General features: G+C 38.2%; 5 protein-coding genes across 8 annotated transcripts; 4 read left to right on the forward strand and 1 right to left on the reverse strand.

Annotated features, from left to right (window-relative positions):
* On the forward strand, positions 1 to 3,958 carry LOC107192723 (DDB1- and CUL4-associated factor 11). 3 transcript variants are annotated; one of them, XM_015582058.1, is made up of 11 exons: positions 1 to 41; positions 148 to 256; positions 706 to 829; positions 899 to 1,145; positions 1,221 to 1,367; positions 1,462 to 1,643; positions 1,711 to 1,803; positions 2,060 to 2,306; positions 2,389 to 2,544; positions 2,623 to 2,729; positions 2,815 to 3,958. In XM_015582058.1, the coding sequence occupies exons 2-11, from the start codon at positions 177 to 179 to the stop codon at positions 2,968 to 2,970; spliced, it is 1,539 nt and encodes a 512-aa protein (XP_015437544.1). In that variant the 5' UTR covers positions 1 to 41; positions 148 to 176; the 3' UTR covers positions 2,971 to 3,958. The 3 variants fall into 3 exon arrangements, with proteins under 3 accessions (XP_015437544.1, XP_015437536.1, XP_015437552.1); XM_015582050.1 differs by lacking the exon at positions 1 to 41 and having other exon boundaries at positions 101 to 256; XM_015582066.1 differs by lacking the exon at positions 1 to 41 and having other exon boundaries at positions 101 to 256; positions 2,416 to 2,544.
* Positions 3,959 to 6,538: 2,580 nt separating this feature from the next.
* On the forward strand, positions 6,539 to 11,082 carry LOC107193354. 2 transcript variants are annotated; one of them, XM_015582765.1, is made up of 8 exons: positions 6,539 to 6,788; positions 7,423 to 7,564; positions 8,800 to 8,997; positions 9,207 to 9,323; positions 9,421 to 9,637; positions 10,112 to 10,352; positions 10,461 to 10,657; positions 10,737 to 11,082. In XM_015582765.1, the coding sequence occupies exons 2-8, from the start codon at positions 7,448 to 7,450 to the stop codon at positions 10,859 to 10,861; spliced, it is 1,212 nt and encodes a 403-aa protein (XP_015438251.1). In that variant the 5' UTR covers positions 6,539 to 6,788; positions 7,423 to 7,447; the 3' UTR covers positions 10,862 to 11,082. The 2 variants fall into 2 exon arrangements, with proteins under 2 accessions (XP_015438251.1, XP_015438252.1); XM_015582766.1 differs by having other exon boundaries at positions 7,428 to 7,564.
* Positions 11,083 to 11,407: 325 nt separating this feature from the next.
* On the reverse strand, positions 11,408 to 18,992 carry LOC107191608 (xenotropic and polytropic retrovirus receptor 1-like). The gene is made up of 18 exons (XM_015580682.1): positions 18,777 to 18,992; positions 18,199 to 18,352; positions 17,874 to 18,133; positions 17,537 to 17,798; positions 17,278 to 17,453; positions 17,089 to 17,190; positions 16,785 to 17,022; positions 16,519 to 16,713; positions 16,279 to 16,448; positions 15,933 to 16,066; positions 15,297 to 15,417; positions 12,798 to 12,950; positions 12,524 to 12,712; positions 12,305 to 12,454; positions 12,134 to 12,245; positions 11,873 to 12,042; positions 11,641 to 11,800; positions 11,408 to 11,559 (listed from the first exon to the last, which is right to left on the reverse strand). Exons 1-18 carry the CDS (start codon positions 18,843 to 18,845, stop codon positions 11,408 to 11,410), a joined length of 2,967 nt encoding a protein of 988 aa, XP_015436168.1. The 5' UTR covers positions 18,846 to 18,992.
* Positions 18,993 to 19,185: 193 nt separating this feature from the next.
* Positions 19,186 to 21,400, forward strand: LOC107191615 (methyltransferase-like protein 17, mitochondrial). Its single transcript, XM_015580694.1, has 9 exons — positions 19,186 to 19,259; positions 19,422 to 19,575; positions 19,728 to 20,016; positions 20,180 to 20,339; positions 20,408 to 20,551; positions 20,621 to 20,686; positions 20,781 to 20,919; positions 21,004 to 21,142; positions 21,226 to 21,400. The coding sequence occupies exons 1-9, from the start codon at positions 19,215 to 19,217 to the stop codon at positions 21,398 to 21,400; spliced, it is 1,311 nt and encodes a 436-aa protein (XP_015436180.1). The 5' UTR covers positions 19,186 to 19,214.
* A 1,372-nt stretch (positions 21,401 to 22,772) lies between these two features.
* Positions 22,773 to 26,821, forward strand: LOC107191622 (probable cytochrome P450 303a1). Its single transcript, XM_015580708.1, has 10 exons — positions 22,773 to 22,903; positions 23,104 to 23,186; positions 23,622 to 23,873; positions 24,314 to 24,779; positions 25,150 to 25,330; positions 25,433 to 25,541; positions 25,620 to 25,800; positions 25,902 to 26,019; positions 26,104 to 26,242; positions 26,640 to 26,821. Exons 1-10 carry the CDS (start codon positions 22,773 to 22,775, stop codon positions 26,819 to 26,821), a joined length of 1,842 nt encoding a protein of 613 aa, XP_015436194.1.

A 26,821-nucleotide genomic window follows, 5' to 3' on the forward strand; every position in this document is an offset into this window, starting at 1 on the left:
CTCCGTTCAGTTTCCTCTCCTCGTCGAGACGGTTACTTCAGGTTACTTCTCACGCGCTCTCTCTGTTCCTGTCATCGTCTGTTTCAACTGTCATAGTCACTGCACTAACGCCATCAACCCTTGGACGTTTTCCTTGTTTGCTTTTAGACAGTAAATAAGATTCGTTAATTCCCTGCATGGGAGGCTTTAATACACGGACTATGGACATCGAACATGATCGAGGGCTGGCCGCTGTCTTGCAATATTTGATACGCAGGTTGGTTGAACGTTATCTCCTTATCGAAAAATTCAACATCATCCGTGGATCTTTCCACTGACTGTGTGTGTAATATGTACGCATTAATGGGACAGAGAAAGAGGGAGACAGATAGAGACTGGACAGAAAGGAGAAGGCGCGAGACAGAGAGAAAGAAAACGAGAGAAATTCTAACCTCTACGCGTAAATCGTCGTCATTACACATTTCTAACGTTTCCGCGATGATTACGATTTTTGCAACGAACGTTCCCGTTTGCCTCAGGACTTCCGTTCATCACGAATCCGTTTCCTTTTTTTTTCGAAGTGTCCGCTGAATGGTTCCTAGTTCATCCCGAGTCTCGATTTTTCCAAACACGAACACACAATCACGTTCATTGTGTCCTTCTCTCTCTCTCTCTTTGATCGCTGTGAATATCATAAGCGCAATAAATTTCGTTTCATCGTTACAGCGGACAACTACACATCATATCCTCGGATCATGATGACTCGGACGAAGAATACATCGCGAATTCGCAACCTCCAAGATATACATCTTCCTATTTACATCTACATCCAAATACGTCCAGACTAAATGTTTGTTATTTATGAATATGCGACGCGATCGTTCACATACGTAGTATCACGTAATCTGTTCCCTTTTAGAAAAGTGAAATAAGTCTAGCCACGAAGCAGGCTTGCGGATATATAAAGAATGCCGATAAACGCAATATGTCTGTCACGTCGATGATTCAAAGAAGAGCCATTGGTCCTGGTTTTAGTACAGGCGAAAGATGCAGAATAAGTAGTAGTTTTTTGCCAAATAAAATGCATCAGGTTGCGCAGTACAATAACAAAGCGTTTTGTGGCTCCTATTCTAAAGATGGAAGATTTTTCTTGACTGCCAGTCAAGGTAAGTCTATTTGTAACCTTTTTATTTTCATCACATTCGTACACTCCCTGTTTAATGCAATCCTACATGTCTTAGATAAATTTCTACGCCTATACCGGACAGACGGCGGTGACTTTGTAGAGTTCAAAACAATTCCTGCGCGTGACGTAGGTTGGAGTATTCTAGATACTGCTTTTAGTCCTGATGGCAACTATATTGTATATTCCAGCTGGTCAGAGTGTTGTGAGTAGAAACACATTTATGAGAATGACAGTTCAGTTTGTTTCGGTTGATCTTACATGCCACGAACCACTTTGGAACATTCTTTTCTTTTCAGTATATCTGTGTCCTGTTTATGGCGATTCCAGTGCACAAGAATCATTATCCCTCTGTCCAGAGGATCGAAGGTTTTGCGTGTTTTCACTTGTGTTTTCTAGTGACGGCCGAGAAATTCTCGGTGGGGCGAACGATGGTTACATCTACGTCTACGACCGAGAATGCCATCAACGTGCTTTCAGGGTCTGTACATGTGTATTCTTATGATACGTTCATATTGTCTAGCGTAAATCGTTTATTTTTCTTCTAGATCGAAGGTCACGATAATGATGTAAATACAGTTGTTTTCGCCGATAATACATCGCAAATTCTATACAGTGCTGGAGACGATGGTCTTTGCAAGGTACTGTCAAAATTTTTACACAAAAGCTAGCAAAACTATATTGTTTTTCAACTTTCTCTCTCTTTCTTTCTTATTTCTTTTTTTCCTTCTTTCTTTCTATTTTCTTTGTTGATACATTTTTGGTTATGCTTTACTTTTTGTTTATTGCATACGTGCATACATCTTTCTTTTTCTTCTGCGTGTACCTGCACACGGTGTCTTTCTCTCTCTCTCTCTCTCTCTCTCCCTCCCTCCCCCCATTTCTTGGTTTATTTAGGTCTGGGACAGGAGAACGTTGAACGAAACCGGTCCGCGTCCGGTGGGAGTATTGGCTGGTCACATGGATGGTATAACGTATATCGATCCACGCGGTGACGGTCGATATCTCATCACGAACAGCAAAGATCAAACTATCAAACTGTGGGACGTACGTGCTTTTTCGGATAATAATGGTGAATTGAATACACGCATGGCTGTCGCGAATCAAAACTGGGATTACCGATGGCAGCGAGTACCAAAGCGAAGTGAGCATTCATCGAACAATATCTGTATCGGGATTTGGGCACCGAAATTCGTACTCGCTCTTCATCTTTTCTTTTATTATAGTACATAAAGCGAAACATATGTTGGAAGGTGACACAAGCATTATGACCTATCGCGGCCACTCGGTTCTTCAGACTTTGATACGTTGCCATTTTTCACCTTCCTCGATCACCGGTCAAAGATACATATATACGGGTTGTGCCGCAGGACGAGTGATAAGTAAAATCTATTTTATTCTTCATAAACTGTACCACACTCGGAACAAAGTATATGACTGTATTTACCGATTAATTTCAGTATACGACGTTTTAACGGGTAGGATAGTCAGTACTTTAATGGGACATCATGGATGCGTTCGTGATGTCAGTTGGCATCCGTTTCATCAAGAAATTGTTTCTACTGCTGTAAATATTTTACTTCGTGGAATTCAGTTCTGAACGACTACCCTTCCCGTTTACGGTTTACTCCAAAATTATTTTCTCCTTTCAGTGGGACGGCGCGATTGTCAGTTGGCGATACGCCGGAAAGACCGCGCTCGATAATTCCGACTCTGAGGAAGAAAGTGACAACGACTCACCACCCCAAAAGTTAAGACGAAGTCAACGAATAGCCGCTCAAAGGGCGAAACATGCGGCAGCGTGTTGAGGCTCGTAGTTGTACGCCGGGTAACTGGATGTTCTCGGGATTTTCAGTCTTTTCGTTCCTACGAAGAGGAAGGAGTTAGTGCTCGGGAATTTTTGTCGGCAGGATATTTTTGTATCGATGACTGTTACTTCATCGACGTTCAGAGGAGACTAACTTTCTTCTACAAGACTGAGTTATTGCTGAATGTTACCGCGGGGCTACCGCGGAAACAACTGTCGTGATATTTTTCGGCCGTCGCGAGGATGCGTGTTATCGGAACAAAACTTAAAAATCGTTGAAAATGAGACGAGGATATAATCCAGACCAGAAGACACGTTTTCGCCGAACCGAACTTCCTCTTTCCCAACTATCGAACATTGTTTTTTTCTCTCTCGGTCTTCGTCCACCCTCCCTCCCATTCTCATCCCTCCTCTCTTTCTTTCCTTTTTATAGGGTTGACACATTCATTTCAATGTAATAACTACAGCCTAGTTACTAAACTATCGAGAAGTAATTTTTCTGCCACAGAGAAAATGGTTCATCCATTCCTCTCTTTTCTCGACATTTGGACGAATCGAAATGAGCTCCTGGTACCAATAGTAAATATATTATTTTAATTGTCAGAACTTTATAATCCCGTTTCTGATTCGAACGAAAACGTTGATTTCATAGGACAGAGTATTGATTCAGCATTACAAGACGTTCATCGAACAGTTACATGTAAACATGTAAACAACACACGATAGTAGGGACGAAAGTAGAGGACAGATCGGGAGAGAGAGAGATATTCATGGTTTTTACAGTGTAGCTATGTTTCAAGCAGATTAGAAATAAAACTGATCGTATGTCAATTTACACAGTGCGTGGTCTGTAAGGTACATTTAAGCTTTGCGTACCAATTCCCAAAAAAAATTATATATATATATACACACACACACACACAGACACATATACATAGACACCCTGAGAGAAATACATACTCTCACTCGTCACACATGCCACACACATACGCGCGTATAACTTACAATGTATACTAATAAATTGTTAAAAGATAAAATATGTATTTCCCATTTTTTTAGTATATGCACGGTATGCAAACTCTCGATGACCCAACAGACGTGAAAGAACGGAATCTATGAAATAATAAACATTTATGGATTTGTCGATGATTTATATCGACATTAATTTACTTCGATTAAAAGTCCGTTGTATCTTGTAACAATTTCATGAAAACATTTAACCCTTAACGGTCACACCGGGGTCACAGTTACCCCACAGACATTAAACGGCTACCATTCCCAAACTATTAATTAGTTTAGGTTAAAAAAATCACTGAACAATCTTCAAATATTGCAAAATAAGAATGAAATGGTTTTATAGGTGTTAATTTCAATTTGAGTGTAGTAAAACAATCCGTGAAAAATGAGTATTTTTACTTAAAAAATCGTAACTTTTTAGATTTTTAATATTTATCGATAAAATTTTAGCTTCAAGTTGCCTTGTGATTAAACAGACCTCATGTGATCGTAGTGGGTTAATAAGTCGATGGAAATTTGATACAAGCGATTCTTGGTTAATAGATCGTTTATTATTCCGTATTTGTATAACGTACAATATACGATCCGCGAAGGTTCGAGGAAGCCGTAAGAACGTCACCAGATACCCGTTCTTGTTCATTTATAGCCGTGAAAGAGGCGCATTTGGAAGCCAGAATAATGGCCAGTTGTGTGCGATAGAAAGTGCGCGCGCGGGGTTTCTTCATAGGGCACACGTGGTCTCGCGAGGCGATCACAATACGACAGCAGATATTTTTTTATTTATCCGTCTTTTCTTTTGACACATTCTCGTCGCAGGTTTTCCTTGATTCGATCGTCGTCGATGCCGTGAAAAGGATTCCGCGATAAAAAGGGAAAGTGTACGGTTAATTAGCGAAAAAACAGATGCTGACGATGTATGTAATTGGTGTTTTACAGGTGTAGAATCAGCACCTGATTCTATCTGCACCGTGGATATACTTAGGTGTCGGTAGAGTTGCGACCACGGTCCGTCCAGGAGGTCGCAATTACATTTCCTTTAATGGAACGCAGCAGAACAAAAACAGAACGCGAGATTACGAGAATGTGATTGTCTATTTACTCTATTTGTATCGGGGATTTAATCGGCAAAAAAGGATTGTGTTCGTTTAAATGTTTCATATCGATGCGTCTAGGCCTCGATACGTTTGAAATGTTAAAAGTATACACGCGATTTGCTAATCATTATAGAAAGAACATCGCGTTATCTGTCGCGCGGAAGCTTTATGCAAACAACCTCGTTCTTACGTTCCCATAAAAGTGTCGCTTCTTCGACTATATTGTCACACGAACCACGAGGAAATTCTTTTGAAATACATATAGTTTTAGTGCTGTAAGAAAAATTCTTATGAAACAATGTGGGTCGACTTCGAAATTCGCTAAAAAGTAGAAAATAATTTCTACCTTTATTATTTATACGGGAAGGCAACAGCGGTTAAGAAAACTTGTTTTCTCTTCCCAAATAGCATATTAAGTGTTAAAATAATAATTAATAAGAATAGAAATTATTTTCTACGTTTTAGCGCATTTCGAAGTCGGGCTATATTTTTTGAAGAAAATTTTTCGGTGTAGAAAGCAATACTAATGGGCCAATAGGCCAACGTAAAATGGTTTTCATTATCATTAGTTGGGCTGTAACCGTAAAGAAAAAATCAAAGGGTATTACCTTGGACTGCTTGAAAGGACATGACCTGTGGATGAAAAAAATAGTCTATAACAGAAAACAGTTGGAAAATTTTTGCAAACGGGACCACCCTGGGGATATCCTCTACAAGATGCAAAAGGTTTGAAGAATTGTATACCCCCCTGTTCGAAAAATTCCCTCGAATCATCGTGTGCATTACAACGATAATTTGGTTCCCAACAATACGAACGAAACATTTCGAAACCACGAATCAAAATACCAACAACGATATTACATTTAACCGCGTATACTGTAAAACGGTTTCGATATTCGTGTTATCAACAAAATATACCGTAATTATCGTGACAAGGACAGTTAGCTCGTTACAGAAATAAACTCTGTTACAGTGTCGACCACGACGTTAGAACCGTTTGATGGAAAGTCGTGAATTCCATCATTTGAAAAATGAATTTCTTCCCCGAGGAATGACGAAAGAGAGAATTGCCCCCATCCGAACCGCCGCGAGGGAGCCGAGACGCGTTTAATTCGCGACGGTACCCGATATTTTGTCCCTGTTTAATCAAACGTGTTCTTCGTCGAACAAGGCTGGTCTCTATTCGGTGGCCAATTAACTGGTGAACACACATAGAAAGAAGGGACACATAAGGGTCTCATTGGTACACCATTGGATCGCGGTCCCGCGGGTAGAAATGCCGATATATTGTATAAATCGGTATGCGCGCACGCGCACAATGCATTCCGGTACCGAAACACCGGGGAATTCTTTATCCCCTGGAGGTGGACTCGGGCTATACGTGCCGCACGCTCCGCTAATCGATGGAAGTCGATAAAAGGTAGATTAGACGGACTTACGGTCCTCGTAACAGGGAGACACACCGATCGTAAGTCGTCAGTCGCGCGCGACACTCATCGCCGTTTGAACGACCGTTCAGGACCGCGTGTTCCAGGTGTCTGTAATTCTTGCACGTATTCTCGCGAACTTTTCTCAAAGAAAATACTACATATATTACCGATAGTTTCGCCTCGTCGACGAGAAAAAAAAAACTATCGTACATCCCTTTCGGCGATAAAAATAATAAAAGAAAAAAGAAGAACCAAGAGTAAACATAATTTAAGTGCAGGTACGGAATCCGTGTGTTCCTGTTTTTTATTTATTGTGTCACCAACGGTCTTTTTTTTCAAACATTTCTGGTCTTTTTACCATACGCGTATGTACGCGCGGCGTCCCCGAATGGAACGAAGGGAACGGAACCGAACCGCGTTCCCATTATTTCATATACTCCCTATTCCAATTCGCATTCTGTCCGTTTCAAAAGCTCTTTATCATGTTTTGCTGCACGTTAGTTAACTGGCCGCGAATATTATCGAGAAAAATACGGAATCGAAATAATACGGGGCAACAGAAGGAAGTCTTTTATCGGTGGGCTCTATCGTGGGATTCGCTATATAGAAAATTAATCGTTTCCGCGTGTATTATAAGGCCATCGCGTACAACCGATAATCAAACGAGGACAATTCGTGCGTTTTCATGTTCACATACATACGTGTGTATGTATGTATATATTTGCGAACAATTTAATCGAGGAGTAGGGGGAAGCATCGAAAGAACACGATTGAAAGATCGCGGCGTTAGACTCGAGAAATGGGGTACAGATAACGAACCCCGAGAATAAACACGCACGCATACAGGCGATCTAGTAACTGTCGAAATTTTTGTTCGTGACACAGTAACCACATATTTGTTGCACGATTTAGAACAGCCAACGTCTGGACGTTAAGGATGACTACGCTCGAGGATGCATTGGAGAACACGTGCAAGGCGAACGATATCGGGAGGAGGCAAGCGATTCCTGTGATTTACGCAAGAGGAACGCATTACGACATTGGTTTCGATATCGTAAGAATCTAGATCTCTGTGAATCCGGCTCCATTCAGTCGGTTACCGTGGAAAATTAGAGATTAAAAAGGGGGAAAAAAAAACAAACACCTCATTAGAGGACCAAGAATTACCAGTTATGTAAGCCCAGTTATAAGATAATCACTGACGGTTGTGATCGACGATACGGAGAGTCAATTGCAAAATCTTTGAGTAAATCCGAGTAATTACATTTTCTTTGATGTACTATCGACCGTTTCAACTGATCCGTGGGTACCCCGTTTGCAAGTCGAACGAGATTCATAACGATTAATAAGATATTGAAATTTCGAAGGATTTCATTCGTAAATCGTTACATATAATGCACTCCGTTTGAAATATACACCGTTTAGAACCGTAACACTGTAACATGAATACGAACGAATCAATATTTCTGTAATGTAATACTATCGCGTGTTACACTTCGCTTGCAAAAATCGAACAGCGAATGTTTCGAACGTTCGGTTTCCCGATAGATCGATAACACACCTCGTGGAGAACAATCGTTTATCGGATGGGTCGCAGAAAACGTTCGGTCGTGCTCGTCGCAAAAATCGTTCGGGAATCATTCGCGCACCTTGTTTCCAAGAGATTGAATACGTTGCGTAACGAGACCGTTGGATTACATAATATTTGTTTCTACACGCGGTATGTTGGTTAGTAAAATGATACACGTATGTAGCTTTTATAAAAACCCCGCCGTTTGTCGATCCGCGGCCGCCAGGCTTATGAGATTCTTGGCTTGGATTTCCGATCGAACCACTCCCGAGCAGTACCACGCTCGCGGGCCGAATGGGAAAGGGCAGAAAAGTTCTAGCAACAAACAACAGGATTATATATACAGGATTTCATGTAACTGGTGGTACAACCGCATATAAAGTTGATTCTACGTGCAAAAATAAGTTAAAAATGCAGAATAGAATTCGTTTATTTGAGACTCCTTTTTCGAGAAGATTGATTATGAAAATCTTCCGAACACGCGTGCAATAATTGAACGGGACTTGGCTAGCACGTCTGTTCATTGTATTCCGTTTCTACTTACTACCATTACGGATATACGCGTTTCTGACCAACCTTCAAAGTCGATCCTTTCGAAAATGAAGTTCCAAATGAACAAATTTCATTCTATATTTTCGTCTTATTTTTCCACGTAAAATCATCCCCTCTACCCGAGTTATACCACCGATTACACGACACCCTATATATTTCTTTTCTAGGGGCGCACGTTTTCCACTTTGATACAGAACTATGTGAACATATATCGACCTCTGAACGAGACGTATCTGCCGTTGTACGAGACCGAAGCCGGCAAAAATGTCTACGAAGAAACACTCAGCTGCGTGGAAAAACAGTTTCCCGGGTACCTAAGGGAAATCCAAGGAACGGCCGACGGAGCGAACGTTCCGTTCTATAAGGCAAGTAAACGGCTGGTTTCCTTCGGCATGGAATTCCTTCGTGAATTCTTGCGTATTGCTTCAACTTATTACCGTCGCAATTAATTGGATACTGCTCCAGCTATTCGCGTGCGCGCGGTGAGCGGGGTTCCGCGAAAAAGTTGTACGATTAAAATCAGGTGTTGCATTTAAATTTCAAATTACCTTACGGACGTCTGTAACCCCCGCAGTTGTTCCTAATGCACCTCGATGACATCATGGTGAACGCAGCAGAGAACAGCGGTGTCCAACCGACGAACGACTTGCCGGTCGGTTGTTCAACCGTCATGTGCAATCAGCCAGGACAGGTGAGCAAAACAACGTGCACGATTAATAGAAATGTTCAGCATTTTATTCGTAACGAAGTGGTAACGATTAATCATTTTCGAAATGTCCCCGCGACAGGAAATTTTAGGGCACAACGAGGACGCGCTCAGCGAGACATTGAACCATTGGTACTTGGTGTCCGCGCACGTGCTCGAGCCGGGGTGCAAGGAGGAAAAGTTCACGTCCTTGAGCTACGCTGGATTTTTACCCGGCTACACGATGGGCTACAACTGTCATGGCCTTGTTTATACTATCAACACGCTGAGCGCCGCGAGCTTGAGATCCGGTAAAACACGTGAGTATGGTCAACAGCGATCTTTTCCCGTATACAGGGTGTTGATAAACGCGTGGGATACTTTCACAGGGTGGATTCTAAGACGACAATCATGAATGACGAAATTGCGCCCAAGGCTTTGCTTCCCAATTATTAATTGTTGAAAATGCTGGCAGAATACGTCTGGCGCCGATGGATCGTACCATTGGAATAGCTGATTTCCAGCTGATACACGGGTTTGATCGATGGCATAGTGAAACTGATGAATGAGATAACATGTGAACTTGTGAAACAGTCGAACACCGCGGCTTTCAAGTAGAATAACTTGTCGTGGCAGATATGTTAATTAATAACTTGGAAACGAAGCCTCGAACGCAATCCCGTCATTCATGATTTTCTTCGTCTTAGAATGCACCGTGTGAAAATGTCCCAGATCTTTATTAACGCCCGGTATATACACATATTTGTAATGTGTTATTGAATCACTTTGCGCAGCCAGGTACTTTTTAAGTCGTGCACTTTTGACGGCGGACAATTACGCGCAAGCGCAACAGATTTTAAGGAACGACGGTTTTGGCGCGGCCGAAGGATTTTCGGTGAACATGACCTTTTTAATGGAGGAAGGAGAGAGACTGTTTCACAATATCGAGATCGGTCCCTGCGAAAACGACGCGACGCAGTCCCGATTGAACATTCTTACTGTCGGTCCCGGTGAAAACGCCTTCCATTGCAACAAGTGAGCAAACTCGTTTATTTTCCACCCGACAATCGTTATATCTTTTACAATAGCGGATACTGCGTTTCCTTTTTATCACCGACGCAATGCAAACGGGGAAATTTTCAGGTATCTCCGACTGGAAATACCAGAAGTCGAGGGTCTTATTATAGATAGCAGCGTCAGGCGAATGGAAATGATTTGTAAGCATCCTGTTCCAAAATCTCGCCAAGACGTTCAAAATATTCTGAGCGATCAAACCGATGATCAATACAGGGTTTACCAGGAAATTAATAAAGATGACCACGTGAAGACTATTGCCACCGGTATGTTCCGTGATGTTTCACATTTCTTTTTTCGTAAACCATTTCATTTGGTAAATAATATTTGAATTACACTCGTCAGGTATCTTCGATTGCATCGAAAAGACCTGGTCCGTTTATACGGACAAACCAAACTGTACAGAGCCGATTTTGGTAATCCCTTTGCAGATGCACGACCACTACCAAACGTTCAATTCTACAATGTAAAATCAACTGTAATATTGTTTGTTCGTTAAATTGTTTCGTGATTACGTGTAGTAACTTTCGGCTCCCTGAACCGATCGAAATATTACAAATAGACGACGACGCGCGTGCTCTGTTAGTTGCGTCTGTCTCTCTAGAATAGTTTATCTTCATCGATAATCGTATATCGATTATGTACACACATATGTATATATATATTATACATAAACATGTATGCGAACATAAATTTTGTTGTGTTATTTACATTTCATTATAAATACACAACAAGTACGACGGGTATGACGAAAACATTTCAAGTTTCACAGAAACAATCATATATCTTTTCAAGTTTTATTATCTGTCCCCCATATTTTTATTATCACAAATCTTTTATGATTCTCTTGAACACTACGTAAATAAGTGTAATACGTTAAACATGAGATATCAGGTGTAAAGTGATCATTAGCACAACAGAAAATACAAAAGACACGTTGGTTCGTATACGAAAGTGGAAATAGACTTGATTCTGTCTGTATTAGAAGTGGAAAATTTTTAAATATTAATGACATTTCAACGACAATAAGTCGGCACCACAACCTTTGGCCGTTTTTTAGACTCCATCTCCGAAAAGAATTCTTTTATATCTTCCTCTCTTACAACCTTTTTATTTTCAGCAAATTTCTGCAAGTATTGCTTCAATCGTTCCTTCATGTTGTTGTATTCTATCGAATATACAAGGAACACAAATTGATCCATCGAGTGAAGAAACTTTTTTCTTTTAAAACGCAACAAGATCAACTTACCTTCAATGGCCGTTAGTTGTTCGACACGACCCAAGGTAGCAAGGGCCTTCATACCTTTCTCGTATCGAGATTCTTGACTATTAACTTTACCCGCCTCCTCGTAAGCGTGCACACTGTCCGTTGGATCGAGTAGAAACATAATACTGTTCTCTTGGTAAATCTACAAGGTCAAAGTTTTTAAAAATTATGCACTGAATAACAGGAAGGATCTCGTACGAATAAAAAATTTTACCTTCTTGCAGACTTCGCACGTGCAAAGAGCGCTCCTCCATCCTTCAGACCAAAAACAACTTCCCTTCAGTAGCATTTTATTCTGCGGCATTGTACAACCTGTAGTCACGCCAACAACGTCGACGGTTTCTACTGGTTTCTCTCCAGACGAAGTACCTGTTGTTGAAAATACTGCAACGAAAGTAAAAGAATATATCGATGAATGCTCAAAATGATCATACGTCTTTATATCAAAGCAAATGATGATTTCTATTAGCATTACCGGCGTATTTGCTTGCATAATTCCAAAGAAATTCATTCCTCTTCATACAACCTGCACAAATCATCTCATCGTAAGCTCCATCAGCCGGCATACCTCTTTCGTTTTCAAGATGCTGTTAAAAGCTATCGATAAGTAGATGAAAGAAATTTAAAGATTAGGTGTACACATTACCAGAGAATGATACCAGTCCTCGCAAATAACACACTGTAGCATCACATCGTCTACTGTGTCTTCCGGGTCTGGGTATGGTCTTTTGCAAATACAATACAGTCCATCGAAGTTGTGGTTATATTGATTTTCTGTGTTTAGAGGATCTTTGGACTAAAAATGAATTCCAAAAAGTAAGAAAAAGGAAATTGGGAAATAAAGAAAGAATAATAAAAAGCATACCGCATCCAAATTACACTGTTTCTCTGCAAACTTGGAATTGCCACAATCGCATCTAAAATGCCGTTTGGTATAAAGTTCGACGAGTTCGTGACCCTCGTGACAATGGAAACTACAAGCGAGACACACAGCGGCTCGTACTGTTTTCGAACAACAAGTCTTGCATGCGTACAAGGCTTGCCGTGTATATCCCTAAAATAATCGGACAAGTTATTCTGTTCAACATGTTTAGAATTCAGTTGGACTTTAAAATTAATAATGAAGTCCGAAGCAGAACCTTGCTGTAAGTGCAATTCTTGTCGTCGGATGCGCCCAGAACCGCACAAGCATCGTCCTCTAACTGCTTCTCCTCTCGAAGTACGTCCAGCATCGTAACAGAATTCTCTTCGTCAGCAATTTCCTTAACTTTCTCGGACATCTTGTCGGTGAGTAGTTATAACCGACCAAACTAATTTGAATCTACTCGGTCGCGTCCAATCGCAACAAACCGCAACCGACTGTGTATAGGAGATCTGGAACTAAGAGATTACCACTTTTTTCCTTGTCAGTTATTTCTGCTGTTTGTTCAAACAAGTAAACATCCATGAAGAACTAGGCGGTTAGTTATAGGACTGGCACCCACAAAACGATAAATTTGTTACAAGCTCTCTGGCTAAAACGGCACTACACGTATGTATGTATAATCACCGACTAGGGATAGAATAGACCTATCATCCAATGCTTTTTTCTGTCCCACATTCATAGGGCTACGTACCTGTTACCATTTTAGTGTCAATATCCGACGTTACCGATAAAGTATGAATTCTGAGTACTATTAGCACAAATGAAGTATTATATATTCCACTCAGATTGCGTGTATCTATATGATTTCACAGGAATAAAAATGCTACAGTTGCACGAGCAAGAACCAACCAAACTCGAAAGTTACACGAACAACAGTAATAAAGACCATGTTTCAAGCGCACGTTGACTCAATCATTTCACTACCGTCCACTCACCCGTCACCTACAGGTAACAATAACAGATTGAATGTGGCCAAGGGATACTGCAATGTATTACGCACATTTATCGTATGCAGCCGAAGCTTTGAAGATCGTACGGAACATCTACCAGTTTCAGAAATGGAACTGTCTGCAACGGATAAATTACACTAAGTTTGAATAATATTTAAGCCGTGTGTTACTGAGTTTATGCATATATTATAATAAATATATTGTAAAATTGAGTACGCTCGCACGCCGTGACGTCACTCGGTTCCCGGAATCCCGCGATTACGAACACGTATATCTATGTATTGTCCCATCAATTTAAACAAACGATATATTTTTTAATTTACAATGACTAATATATTTATTATATACGGAAAGAAAGACGAGACAAGGAGACATCCGTAGCTCTAAAATCGTCGTGCGCGCGCGAACAGAAAAATGCATTGCCTGCCATCCTATACCTCGTCTATGGTACTACTTGGCTAGTAACTTGAGCATTTTGTCGTAGATGGCCTTATCAGCTTATTTATATTTATTGATATTGTTTGAAAACGTTACAAGTACATATGTAAGCGAGGATAATTTACCTATAATTTCTTTATACTGTCTTACATTGATACGCTACGGTGTATAACCAACAAATACAGAAGGGATGAAAAAGTAATAAAAATTCATTAAAAACATTATAATACTTTATTCATAATACAATCAGTGGTCAATATTGAAGTGCGTTTAAAAAAAATTTGTATTTGCTTTGAAAGACGATAGTTTTCAATTCAAATTCATTCGAAGAACGAATCTCGATATTTGTTCCCGCGATTAATGAACGTTGATAGTATTCAAATGGCAATTGCGCCAAAAGAATATATTATAAGCGTAGCCATTAATATTTTACAACAAACTTGTGCAATTCGCATACAAGTATTATACATTGTTCACATTTAACGGACAATAAATTTAGACTTAAAAACACTAGCAACAACGGTTATCCAATTTCTTTGTGCCAAGGGTTAATTCTTAGCAATAAAATAGTGACGTTTCACTTAGGGGTCTATGTCATAAATTAAAGATTCGCCTCTCGAAAGCGCACGCTGCGCTTTACTTTTTTCCACAACACTAACCGCCCTGAATTTGCCGCAATTATTCAAGTGCTCGTTTTCCAAACGGAAAAAGTTCCATATAAATCTCCTGTTGGAGAAAGATTACCGATTACTTTACGATCCATGCGATCTTTAATCAGTCCGTTACAGATATGTAAATGTCGCTTTAAACTTTAAGCTATAGTATATATAGTTCAGATCAAAATCAATTGACCAGTCAAGACCACTGAAAAACTATTCCCCCACCAAGAAATTTAACTTCCTTCGTTTTAAAGTTGAGAAATGAAAGGAAAAAATGTAAGACTGTGTTTGTATTGCTCTTCAGAAAATAAGATTCTTATTGAAGGAAATAAAGTAATGTAATTTATGAATATACGAAAATATACATTGGCACTCTTTGCATCGAAATGGCCAATTGATTTTAGGCAAATTCTATATATATTATTAACCGGAAACGGAACATGCCAAACAGCGTGACGTGCAGATTAGTATTTGATGTAGAAAAAAATACGAGATTAATTGCGTCAGATGAATGAAGGTGTCTAGTGTTTCATATAGTACATATTTCGTAAGGTTTACGGACGTAAGAGTAAAACTCTCAATTACAAGATATTGATTTCAACGATCATGTAACTTCTTCAGGTCATCAACTTGGTCGTTCGTACGATCCATTAGTTGCATTGCTACCTTCGGCTCACTGTCTTCCTGTTGTCTAGAAGGCCCTATGGAGATATCCCGAACTGCTCGGAATTTGCCTACGTTGTACAGGTGTTCATTTTCCAGTCGAAAGTAATTCCAAATGTACCTTCTATCAACTGATTAGTAAAGTGACTTGATATGCTCTAAATGTTGTTTGTTATGTATACTTAGAGTAAATCTTTCACTACTAATGATCTGCTAAATAGACACCAGTAATAGAACAAAAAAAGATTGGTGTAACTGACATAGAAAAATAATAAAAAACATGTTTGACTTAGAAAGAATATTAGGGAATAAATAATAATAACATAAAAATAAGTAATAGGAATAAAGATGAAATAAACAATAAAATTCGTTTTTCGCATGATATCGTTTATTAAAATATATTAGTTTCACTCAGCAGACATTATATTTTGGAGTTGCCACGCATGACTGAAATACCAACTGGTTTTAGATAACATGCAAGCGATAATATGTTTTAAGCTGTATTGGTAATGATACACTACATAATACTGTGCAATAAAACGTATCCTATATGTGTTGGATATTATGTACAAAACAAAGTAATAACTTTTAAAGAAATACATATTTGTTACTAACAGTGTCAACTTACTTCTAACTTACCTGAACACTTCCAGTGGTGCAACTATGGAGACCATTAAGTCTGCATGCACATATCCCATTTCAGTTAAGGATAAAGAAAAAGCCCAGCCAAAACGGAGTATAAAGTCCTCAATTATGGCAAAGTAATAATAGTACTGCAACACAATTCACACAATGAGAATTCGATAGAGAAAGTAACAATGTTTATGTATGTACAACTAGTAGAGAACAGCACTGAAGGTACTGCCAAGCCGGTTGTATAGTCATATGTTAGTAGTAATATAAATGTAATCTAAATGTAAGTTGATAAACGCTATACACTGTCGAATATTTGGTGTACAATTATCTACTATAACAACAAACTTACCGGAGAAGAATATACAATTTCTTCTCTGAGAAATTTGTTTTCTCCCGCGTTGCTATCGAATAATCCCCAATCCAACTTTACGTCCCACGTGTAAGCGAAACAAGAACTCATTATGCTTGCAGTTATCCACAAATAGAAATAAGGATTCTCAGTCGACATTACATAATACTCTATAAGAAGATATCATTATGAATAACTTTCGAACACTCGAATCAGCTGGCAATAAAGACCACAACTTACTAGCGTTAGTCAAATGTAGATATGAGAAAACTACAACGAAAAAACTGGTCGCATACTTTGCTGCATTTACAAGATGAGGAAAGCCTTCTTTTGTGTCCCTGTATCGGCGCAAACATTGCGCGAAACGAAACCAAGCTGGTAGACAAGCCACGAATGGTCTCATTGATAGTTCACGCATTATACAAGTTTCTGCATCTAAGATAAATGGAATTATGAATGTTATCGAGTTTCTAGAGTAATGTTTTTTTATAATAATTCATACGTACCTGTAACGTTTGTCCACGAAGAATTTTGTACATAAAAGCAAACAAAATACTGGAAATCTAAAAAAACAGTATGTAGGGAATTTAACTGATCGGCGAGCCAAAAGTCAGCGAATCCAACATAAAAGAAGGGAGCACAAAATATTCTACCCAAAACCCGAAGTGCCCAAAATCTGGCCTCGTGTCGCAACGTTTTTGTTGGATTAAATAAAAATAAAGCCAACAGCGTGTACAGTAAAACCTGTAAGGAATAGTTGCGTTTGTTTGAATTTTTCTTAATTTATACATATTTAAAATAACAACTTACAGGTTGAACAAATGGTGGTATTCCCAATGTTTCGCTATACAAGAAACCCAATACCGACGAAGACCAAACAAGCCCAAACACACTTGCCATTTCAATTATGTGCTGGAAACATAGTGTTTATTAGCACATAATTAACAATGCTAAAGTTATAATTAATACACTTATTTAATATTAACGATCATAGACAACCTGTTCCGATAAATGATTTCTAGGATCAAGTTCGAATATTAAAACGTGATTTACACCGGAAGACCTCCACCCATAGACATTTATACCCATAAGGAAGAAAAATTGAATCATAAGTAGTGGCCCACGATACAATCTACATAAAACTCGCCAATTATTATTATCTTTATATCGTGCACCTATAAAAATATACAGGACAATAAAACTTTCGAAAATACCTTAAATTTCTGTTATGAAATTTTTATAACAACCGATTGTGCACCTGAAAGTATTACTGCTATGAAAAGTACAATGAAAGCCCCAGAAAAGATTCCAACTTTAAACGTAATCCATGGAGACAGTTGTTCTCCAAGTGGAGGGACTCTTAAACGTTTCATGGCACGCTGTCTATCACCCTGCTCTAAATCCCGGGTGACCAATGCTTCCGTTTCCGCGATTAGTCTGTCTATATCCTTGTGGGTATGAAACAAGGCTGTGTCTACATGCTCTGCCCTCCATTTTGCTCCAAGATCTATATTTAAAAGCTGAAGCAATATGTTTTTGAAAAACTCAAATTATACGATCTACCCTATAGGTGCACACCGTCTCTCTGAACATACTTTATCGTGTTTCTTCAATATTTTTCTGAAACCAGTGAAATTAAGATTCTGGTAGTTTTGAAGCAAAATAAGAAACAGATAAAATTCCGAAAAAGCTAATTTCAATTCCTGCAACTTGCGTGCTGAGACTGGTTTCTTATGTAAGATATTGTTACGGTATCTGGATTTGCGGTTTCCTTGTTTGTCTTCAGAAACTGATAAAATTTCACTTAATTCATTGTTCAGAGATGCAAATCTGCGTGTAGCTTCTGCCAACTTTTCTAAAAAAATACAGAAAATCTATTAATAAATGTTCAGATCTAATAACATATGCAATGTAACTCACCTGAATAAAATGTATTGATTTTTGCTAACTCCTTGTCACAGTAATGAAAGAACTTTTCATCAAACTTATTAAAATAACGTTCTAATACATGTGACTCTGTTGTGTCTGCTGATGGTGCCTGCTCTACAGCTGCATAGATTAATGCTTTCATTTCCTATGTAACAGTATTATTATTGCCTTAATATACAGGTTTTTTTTAAGAACACTTGAAACTTTTTTAAGATTTCATTTCAGCAATATGGTAAGTTGATACATAATACACATGGTAAAATACAATCTGCTAAAATGTTTACCACTGACTACAAACAAGACTCAGAATCTATATGCATTGCACTTTGCCCATTTATCCCAACAAGAGAACTTTGTCATGTATAAATATTGGCATAAAACTTAATGACATATTTTGACAGCAAAAGCCTTGAATTTTACACAAGAAATGCAAGGTACAAGGATGAAAATAAAAGTGATTAGAAAAAAAATTTATGGTTACATGGCATTGGAGAAAGTGATATGACATAAAAGATAAATAGAAAAATTTATATTCTAATGATACCTTAAACTCGAATTTTTCATTTTACCTCGTAATTTATATATTGTTTTCTCCATTCTGGTGTGATATGAGCACTTAAGTGCTCCGCGAATTTCATTTTCTTTCGTCAATGGGATCACTTGATAATCCTAGCGGTTGTGTTTCAATAGACACAGTAAAATACAAGCGTTGAAACGAATGGTTCGTCAACAGGAATCATACTGAGTTATTTTGAGAAAACGAATTGAATTATTTACGATAGGTATCTGCGTGTATACAGATATTCATTCAGGTTATGAATGGTTATGAACACCACGTCCTATTCACAACGTCGTTATGCAAATTTCTAATTTCTTTGTGATTATATTTCAGTTCTACTTATTGAAATTTACAAATTATTTCATTGATATTTTTTATAATAAATGGGAATTTCTATGAAATTTCCGCTGTTACAAAGAATCGAAAAAGAATAATAAAATTATCAATCATGTCAACGAGACTAACATTTGCGAGATGCAGACAATTACGATGGGTAGTTAATTAATTATTATTATTTTTACATAAAGTAATACAAAATAATTCACGATTTAGTTGCGTTCTAAAATAATATATTTATTAAATGATAGAAAATATCATTGGTTAATTGTTAAAAGTCTAAATCAGTACATACAGTGTTTTTTCTTTTTTCAAATAGTTCTCGACAAAGCCAAGGATGGAAATCTTGGATTCTGTAAATGATCAAATATTAAATAACGAATTGAAACACAGGGAACATCCAGGTATAATTAAGCCCAGAACAGTAGAACAACCCCCATGGCTATATAAAACAATTCAAATAATTTTGCAAGGTAATAAGGCAATAAAAATATGTTTTTAATTTTTACTGTATTTTTCTTTATCAATGAAAACAATCAAACTTGCATGAGTACATTAATTAGGACACCTTATACATCAAATTTTATACATAATTATACGTTATTATTCTTTGTGTGGTGTTTAGACAAAGGTATATCATCAGTAGCAATTGGAGAAAGTGGACAAAAACTAATTGCACATCTACATGGTCGACGAATGCCACCAGAAAGGAGAGACATGCAGTTAAAATTGAAAGAAATTTGTTCACGTACAGTTAATTATGATGCATACACAAGTCTGTCATATTTAATTAGCAGAAGTGTACCAGAGTATAGTGTTTTGTACAAACTTTTTAATGAAATTAAAACCAGAGATGATAATTTTATACCCAAAACACTGTTTGATTTTGGTTCTGGAGTTGGAACAGTTATATGGTAAGATACATGTAAAACTGCAGTGTATTATCACTAAATTATTTATGTTTATACGTGTTATGGCTTTTTTTCTAGAGGCATTATTAATGCCTAAATATGTAGAAATTCAGTATCTAATTATTGCAAGGTATATGCTAAAGAACACAGTGTTAACTTCTTTTAGGGCAGCATCTCAGTTTTGGACCAAATCCATTAAGGAATATTATTGTGTTGATGCTTCTCCAGATATGAATGATCTCTCTGAATATCTCCTAAAAAGATCAAATACTAGAATCAACATTTCTGACGTTTTCTACAAACAATTTTTACCTGTATCTGCAAATGTAAGGATATTAATTAATGTGTAGTAGAAGCTTCAGTACAAATTTTATATACGCACTTTATGTTATAGCGAACTTATGATATTGTAGTGAGCGCATATTCTTTGTTGGAATTACCGAACCAAATATCTCGGCTCGAGGTGATCGGGAGACTTTGGCGAATAACGGAACGATACCTAGTTATTGTAGAACAAGGAACAAAATGTGGATTTGATGTAAGCTTTATACTGTTACAGTTTATTTATTAATTTTGGCCATTCAATTGAAGTATTATCTGCTAACAGATAATCAATGAAGCTCGGGAATTTATACTTATGTATAACAAGATCAAGGGGCATGTATTCTCACCTGTGAGTATTTGATATGTTCAGTTACGGAACACTCTGTACACTTTGTTTAACGTAACTTTCCTTTAACTGTAAACTTATTGTACAATTGTTCCAGTGTCCGCACGACTTAAGCTGTCCCAGACACACTACAGACGATACTCCTTGTAATTTTGAACTGAGCTATTTGACGTTACCAATCCCTCAGAAGTCTCAATACAAATCTGAACGGTATTCATATGTGATACTTAAAAAAGGTATGAAGTAGATATAAAGTTTTAAACAACGGACAACACAATAAACCTTTTCCAAGAAAATATTCAGGAAACATTCCATTGTAGGCGAACGACCAGAAGATGATTGTAAATGGCCACGAATTGTTAGGGAAGTGTTGAAACGTTCCAGGCACGCTATATGCCGTACGTGTACAGCTTCTGGGGAATTGCAAGAACATATTTTTACTACTGCTAAACATGGAAAGTCTGTATTCTCTAAATTTCAAACGTAATACTGTATCATTTTATAAGCGTCCTCAAATGCGTTAATGCACGTTATATTTTTAGGAATACGTACCGTTGTGCACGGTCTAGTAGATGGGGAGATCGTTTACCTTTTGTGCCAAAGAAAACAGATGACATTGTCGAGGAAAAAATAACAGCTGAAATTACCGAAAATGAAAGAACAGATGAAATTAGGGAAGAAGAGACAACAGATGAAATTACTAAAGAACCTAAATAAAGCAATGAAATTAAAAATTTAATTATTCGCAAAAAGATATTATTTTCTTCACTCGTCTTACAGTTCACATCACTGAGTTTATTTTCCGTATAAATAGTAACAAACAATTCAGTTATTCTGTAAATAAATTGATTCCGTATCTTTAAATAAATATAGAAGCAAAAGTTTTGTCGGATATGCAGCTAATTAACATCAGTCATTGGTACTAACTACACTGGTGTAGAACGCTAATTTTACTAAATCGTGAAAAAAAATTTAAATAAGCACATAAGCATTACTGATAGGTGAGATACACAACATTTAATAACTTATGACATTTTCTATCTTTGAATATTACTTTTTTTATAATTGTTTATAACTTAGTAAATTAACGTTTTATTGAAAACAAGGATGTTCATGATGTCCGGTATATTACTCGCGCTGATTTTCGATCGCACTACAATCCTCTTAAATTCTGTGACATCTCACGGGTGTTATTCAACAAGTTTTGTCCGTGAAATAAGAAGGCCGACGGTGACGAAGAGAGGCATTTAAAAGCCGTACGCAGGTCGGTGCGCTTCTAGTTCTGCTTAAACCTAAAAGGAGTGCATTTCCCTGAGGACAAGGTAAGTTTGACTCAAGGTTTACTACTTGCGATTGACCGGAAGGTCAATTTAGGCCCTACAATATTCACGTGAACTTAAACAATTTTAATCCTCCCATTATCCAATTTAATCAAACTTATAAAAATGACAGTTACAGTGTATATATTTCGTCAAAGTGCATACTTATATACATTTCAATTAATTACAAACTTTCGGGTAACATGCCAAATAAATAGTTCATTTCCCTAAAAATATTTTATACAAGTTGCTTATTAATTCGACTCTCGGTGTACGGTGTAACTTTTAACACATGAAAAACAATGAGTACACGATTAGAGATACGGGGTAAAATAAACAATTTTATTCACACATGAAAAATATGTCATTCGATATTTCAAAGTGTCTATCTAAAGCTGGAAATCTCGATTTCATCGAATTTGGAAAGTGCGGGAAAGGAGTGGACCGGTCCTCTCGAAAAAGAACAAATACAGCAGAATGTGCTTCGATTACGCAAGAAGTTATGATATAATGTCAATGAGTGGTCCGATCTGTTCTTCCGTGTCTAACTTTCTCTCATGAATCTGCGTGTTTTTACTTTCTCTCTCAAGTGCACACAGCGCGCGCCCCTTTCCCAAATTGATCGGAATGAAACCGTTCTTCTCTCGTTTATTATAATCGAAATATTCTTCTTCGGCGCTTAAACGAGATTAAGAAGAAACGACTAGCAGACGATAAATTACTTCAGAACAATTCATGATAGAGTAATTGTTAAAAAAGAATAGGTCCAAATGGAGGATCATGTTCAGGACACTTATGCGAAGTCGATTAAAATAACTGACTTGGGAATGTATTGGGTTGAACAGAAAGTTTGTGCGTCTTTGGTGAGATGTATCTGTACCACAAAAATCTTACGACAGTGGTACGTTAAAATACTCGTGGAACTTTGCCTTTTGTAAAAACAATTCTTATTTTGAATAAGAACACATGAACTTTCCGTTTTATCTAATACATTGAGATGGGGCATTTATTTTCGCAATATCTTGTAGATTAATCTGTCCAAATACAAAAGAATTCAGCAAGAAATACATAAGTAAAAAGCAACATTCGTTTTGTTTACAGCATGCTCCCCGTGATTCTACTGGTGTTCGCCTTAGTGCTACTATTCTATATAGGAACACGAAAGCCAAGAGGATATCCTCCAGGTACTTCCGGTCGATTTACTATCTCTTACTTACGTCCTTAGACGCTACTTTTCATACAAGATCATCTCTGTTATTGGTCGAACCCCCAAGGGGATGATTCTTGACGAAAGTTTGGAAAATAATTTGTTCTCAAAAGGTTACTCAGTTTTCGAGAAAGTCCCTTTAAGCTTCAAATCAGTAGAAAAGGCGACCAATGAAGCAGACACATTATCCGAGTCGTGTTAAATAATTTTCAAAAAAAAAAAACATATTAATCTTAAAATTGCTCACCATGAGTCTTCAGAACCAGTGTTCTCGAAAGTAGTGTTCTGTTTGCAAACAATTTTATTTCGAACTTTCGAATCGGCACCGCGAAAGCGCGCCGAGTATGTACTTATCAACGCACAGGAAACCAGTTGATTATGTGACTGTTTGGAATCGGGTAAAACGTTTCAGGTCCGAAATGGTGGCCGATTTTAGGCTCGGCGATCGAAGTCGCCCGTCTTCGGGAGAAAACGGGTTACTTAATGAAAACCTGTTCCGCTCTGTCCGAGAAGTACGGACCGGTGGTCGGTCTGAAGATCGGCGCGAATCGTATCGTGGTGCTGAACAATCATGAGAGCATCCGGACGATGATGACCGAGGACGACTGCGATGGACGGCCAACCGGTATTTTCTACGAGATGAGAACATTCGGCGAGAGGAGAGGTACTTACACCGCAGGCTTGGGCATTATCCAAATCAACTATTTGAAAAATAATCATCAAGATAACATATAATAAATAATTCCTCAAATACTCTCCAATTGTATCGTCTCAGCATTATTAATTCTCTAATGTCAAATTATTTATTTTTCTTTTATTTAATCTCTATAGTTTCTTTAAGTGACGTAACTTAAATAACAATTTATTTGAATTAAATACAAAATAAAATCAGTTTTCTTATGTTACTTGCAAAATAAAAATAATACCGTGAGTATTCGTTATGTTATTTTAAGTAAAATGTATCCCATCCTGCTAACACGAACTGGATGTGAGTATAGGGTTTACAATAAATCCTCGGGTGTCTTTTTATGCACGATAAGAAATTCGATACGCTATACGCGATCGATATAATAATTTCTCAAGCAATCGTTATCTCGATTCAAGGTCTGGCCATCGTCGATGGGAACCTGTGGGCCGAGCAGAGAAGATTCGTATTGAAACATCTCCGCGAGTTTGGCTACGGTCGCAAAGACATGTCCACGGTGGTCGAAGAGGAGGGACAGTGCCTGGTCGAACATTTCAAAAAGTTGATCGACAACGAATACAACAACAGATTCAACTTGAAATCGTCGGAATCCAGGATACATTGTAACAATAACGAGCCCGAAGACGGAAAGATATCCAAGCTGAGCAAAGGGAATAGAACGGACGAATCGGTGTCGATGAACACCACGGGACAATACGCGAAGAACGAGAAACCATTGAAAGCCTCGGATCTGTATGTGAACGCCAACGAGTACGCGGAAGTGAGAAGGATCGCTGGATCAAACCCTGGAATGGTGATGACGATGAACGACGCGTTCGGTGTTACGGTTCTTAACGCTCTGTGGCGTATGATGGCTGGTAAAAGGTTGTTCCCTACGTTCAATTCATTTCGTTTTACCCGTCCTGAATATTCTATAAACAACGCTCTTGATATCCACGGTGCGAAAAATTCAATTTGTTCGGCAATTAACGTTCGCTGCCGCCATTTTGTTTGGAAATCGTTCGCCACTAAGATCACTTGCTCGATACAGATTCCTCTCGATTATCGTCCCGAACTTGGGTCTGTGTCGGGACAATAATCTTATAGAGAGAAATGCTTCGGACCCTCGTAAATTCGTTTTTTCCAAAAGCCGACAATATAAATACAGTACAGTACAATTCTTCTGGTATTCACTGTTCGAATCAAGCTCATCCCACCAGGTTCAGTTCTAACGCGTTCGAATTCTCCATTTCAGGTTCAATAACGACGACGAAGAGTTGACGTATCTTCAACGAATCCTGGCGAAGGTGATGATGGAGGTGGATACGTTCGGTGCACCGTTTGGTCATTTTCCGTTTCTGAGATTTATCGCCCCGGAAATGTCCGGTTACAAGTCCTTCCTGGAAGCCCATGTGCAAATCTGGAAGTTCCTGAAGGTGAGATGCGCACAAATGCGTTCGAGTCTGAATGTAAATTTCCGACACGTGAAATATGTGTCGACTGGGTTGGACAGAACTAAATCTCTGACGTTCTTACAGAACGAATTGGACAATCACAAAAACACATTCAAGACAGACTCGCCCAGGGACCTGATGGACGTGTATTTGAGCGTTCTCAAGTCGGAAAACTATAGCAGCACGTTCTCCGGTAAATTGCTCGCGTCTCTTACTGTTTTATTCTTATTCGAATTTAAGAAAGACTTCATCGAACGAATAACAATTTCAGAATCTCAGTTGCTCGCGATATGCTTGGACCTCTTCGTGGCGGGATCCGAGACCACAACCAAAGCACTTGCGTTTTGCTTCCTCTATCTAGTCCTCTATCCAGACGTCCAAAAGAAGGCGCACGATGAAATCGACCGAGTGATCGGTCGGAACCGACCTCCGACTATCGAGGACAGAGCAAAGTAATTAGCTTTTTGCGCGCGAATCACCGAATTCACGATGTAAAAATCTTGAAAACCTTGAAACCTTGAAAAAAAAAAACAAATAAATTTTTCTGTTTCAGGCTGACATACATTAACGCTATCATCTTGGAATCGATGAGAATGTTCATTGGCCACACGTTGAATTTACCCCATAGAGCGGTAAAGGACATCACCATATTGGGACACAGAATACCGAAGGTTAGCATTTAATTAACAATTCACTTTGTGAGATGAACTTCCGACCGCTTCGGGATAGACCGTGCTTAATTCGACACGCTTTAGGACACTGTGCTCGTCGGGAATTACAATACAATACTGATGGACGAATCCTGGGGTGATCCTGAAGTCTTTCGACCGGAAAGGTTCATCGACGAAGAGGGGAATATTACCACGCCAAAGAAATACTTCCCGTTTGGCCTTGGTACGTATCTTTACAAACAAAAGTAACGATGAAATATGTTTCTGTTTGCTCGTCGTGAGAACCGTTGTACGGAAACGGCTATAATAGGGTGTCCAATGATCTTTCTTTACTGAAACTTTGTGTAATAATGTATTTGTTTATTTATTTACGAGTTAATTCCAATTAGGATACAAGAGCAAAAAATGTAAACATGTTTATATAAAATATAAATCAGAAACATATACATAACTGGAAAATACAAAAGAAAAAAACAAAATAGTAATTACAAGACTACTTACCCCAAAATAGTATTTATATTATGAAGATGCTTATGTCTCCAGATAGCGTTCAGTAGTTGTATCGAAAAAAGCAAGAAGCTTGTTAAAGCTTATTTTCATTATTCATTCTTCTGTGACAGGGAGACGCCGTTGCATGGGTGAAAATATGGCTAGAAGCAACATATTTATCATAATGACCGCGTTATTACAAGCGTTCACATTTTCTCCTGTGCCTGGGGAGAGGAAACCATCGGAAGAATTCGCTGATGGATTCACAGCTAGTCCTAAGCCATTTAGAGCATTGGTTTCCCTAAGAACGTAA

This window comes from Dufourea novaeangliae, unplaced genomic scaffold, assembly GCF_001272555.1.
Source record: "Dufourea novaeangliae isolate 0120121106 unplaced genomic scaffold, ASM127255v1 scaffold7, whole genome shotgun sequence".
Classification (NCBI taxonomy): Eukaryota; Metazoa; Arthropoda; class Insecta; order Hymenoptera; family Halictidae; genus Dufourea; species Dufourea novaeangliae.

Coding starts and splice junctions, on each gene's coding strand:
- LOC107192723 (XM_015582058.1), top strand. CDS start 177: ATGGGAGGCTTTAATACACGGACTATGGACATCGAACATGATCGAGGG. Junction 1,804..2,059: donor GAGACGATGGTCTTTGCAAG/GTACTGTCAAAA, acceptor TGGTTTATTTAG/GTCTGGGACAGGAGAACGTT. Junction 2,545..2,622: donor TGCCGCAGGACGAGTGATAA/GTAAAATCTATT, acceptor GATTAATTTCAG/TATACGACGTTTTAACGGGT.
- LOC107193354 (XM_015582765.1), top strand. CDS start 7,448: ATGACTACGCTCGAGGATGCATTGGAGAACACGTGCAAGGCGAACGAT. Junction 7,565..8,799: donor ACGACATTGGTTTCGATATC/GTAAGAATCTAG, acceptor TTTCTTTTCTAG/GGGCGCACGTTTTCCACTTT. Junction 8,998..9,206: donor CGAACGTTCCGTTCTATAAG/GCAAGTAAACGG, acceptor TAACCCCCGCAG/TTGTTCCTAATGCACCTCGA.
- LOC107191608 (XM_015580682.1), bottom strand. CDS start 18,845: ATGAAATTCGCGGAGCACTTAAGTGCTCATATCACACCAGAATGGAGA. Junction 17,191..17,277: donor GAAATCATTTATCGGAACAG/GTTGTCTATGAT, acceptor CTATGTTTCCAG/CACATAATTGAAATGGCAAG. Junction 11,801..11,872: donor CGTGCGAAGTCTGCAAGAAG/GTAAAATTTTTT, acceptor TTGACCTTGTAG/ATTTACCAAGAGAACAGTAT.
- LOC107191615 (XM_015580694.1), top strand. CDS start 19,215: ATGTCAACGAGACTAACATTTGCGAGATGCAGACAATTACGATGG. Junction 20,552..20,620: donor GAACAAAATGTGGATTTGAT/GTAAGCTTTATA, acceptor ATCTGCTAACAG/ATAATCAATGAAGCTCGGGA. Junction 21,143..21,225: donor ACTACTGCTAAACATGGAAA/GTCTGTATTCTC, acceptor TTATATTTTTAG/GAATACGTACCGTTGTGCAC.
- LOC107191622 (XM_015580708.1), top strand. CDS start 22,773: ATGGAGGATCATGTTCAGGACACTTATGCGAAGTCGATTAAAATAACT. Junction 22,904..23,103: donor ACAAAAATCTTACGACAGTG/GTACGTTAAAAT, acceptor TTTTGTTTACAG/CATGCTCCCCGTGATTCTAC. Junction 26,020..26,103: donor TGGGACACAGAATACCGAAG/GTTAGCATTTAA, acceptor GACACGCTTTAG/GACACTGTGCTCGTCGGGAA.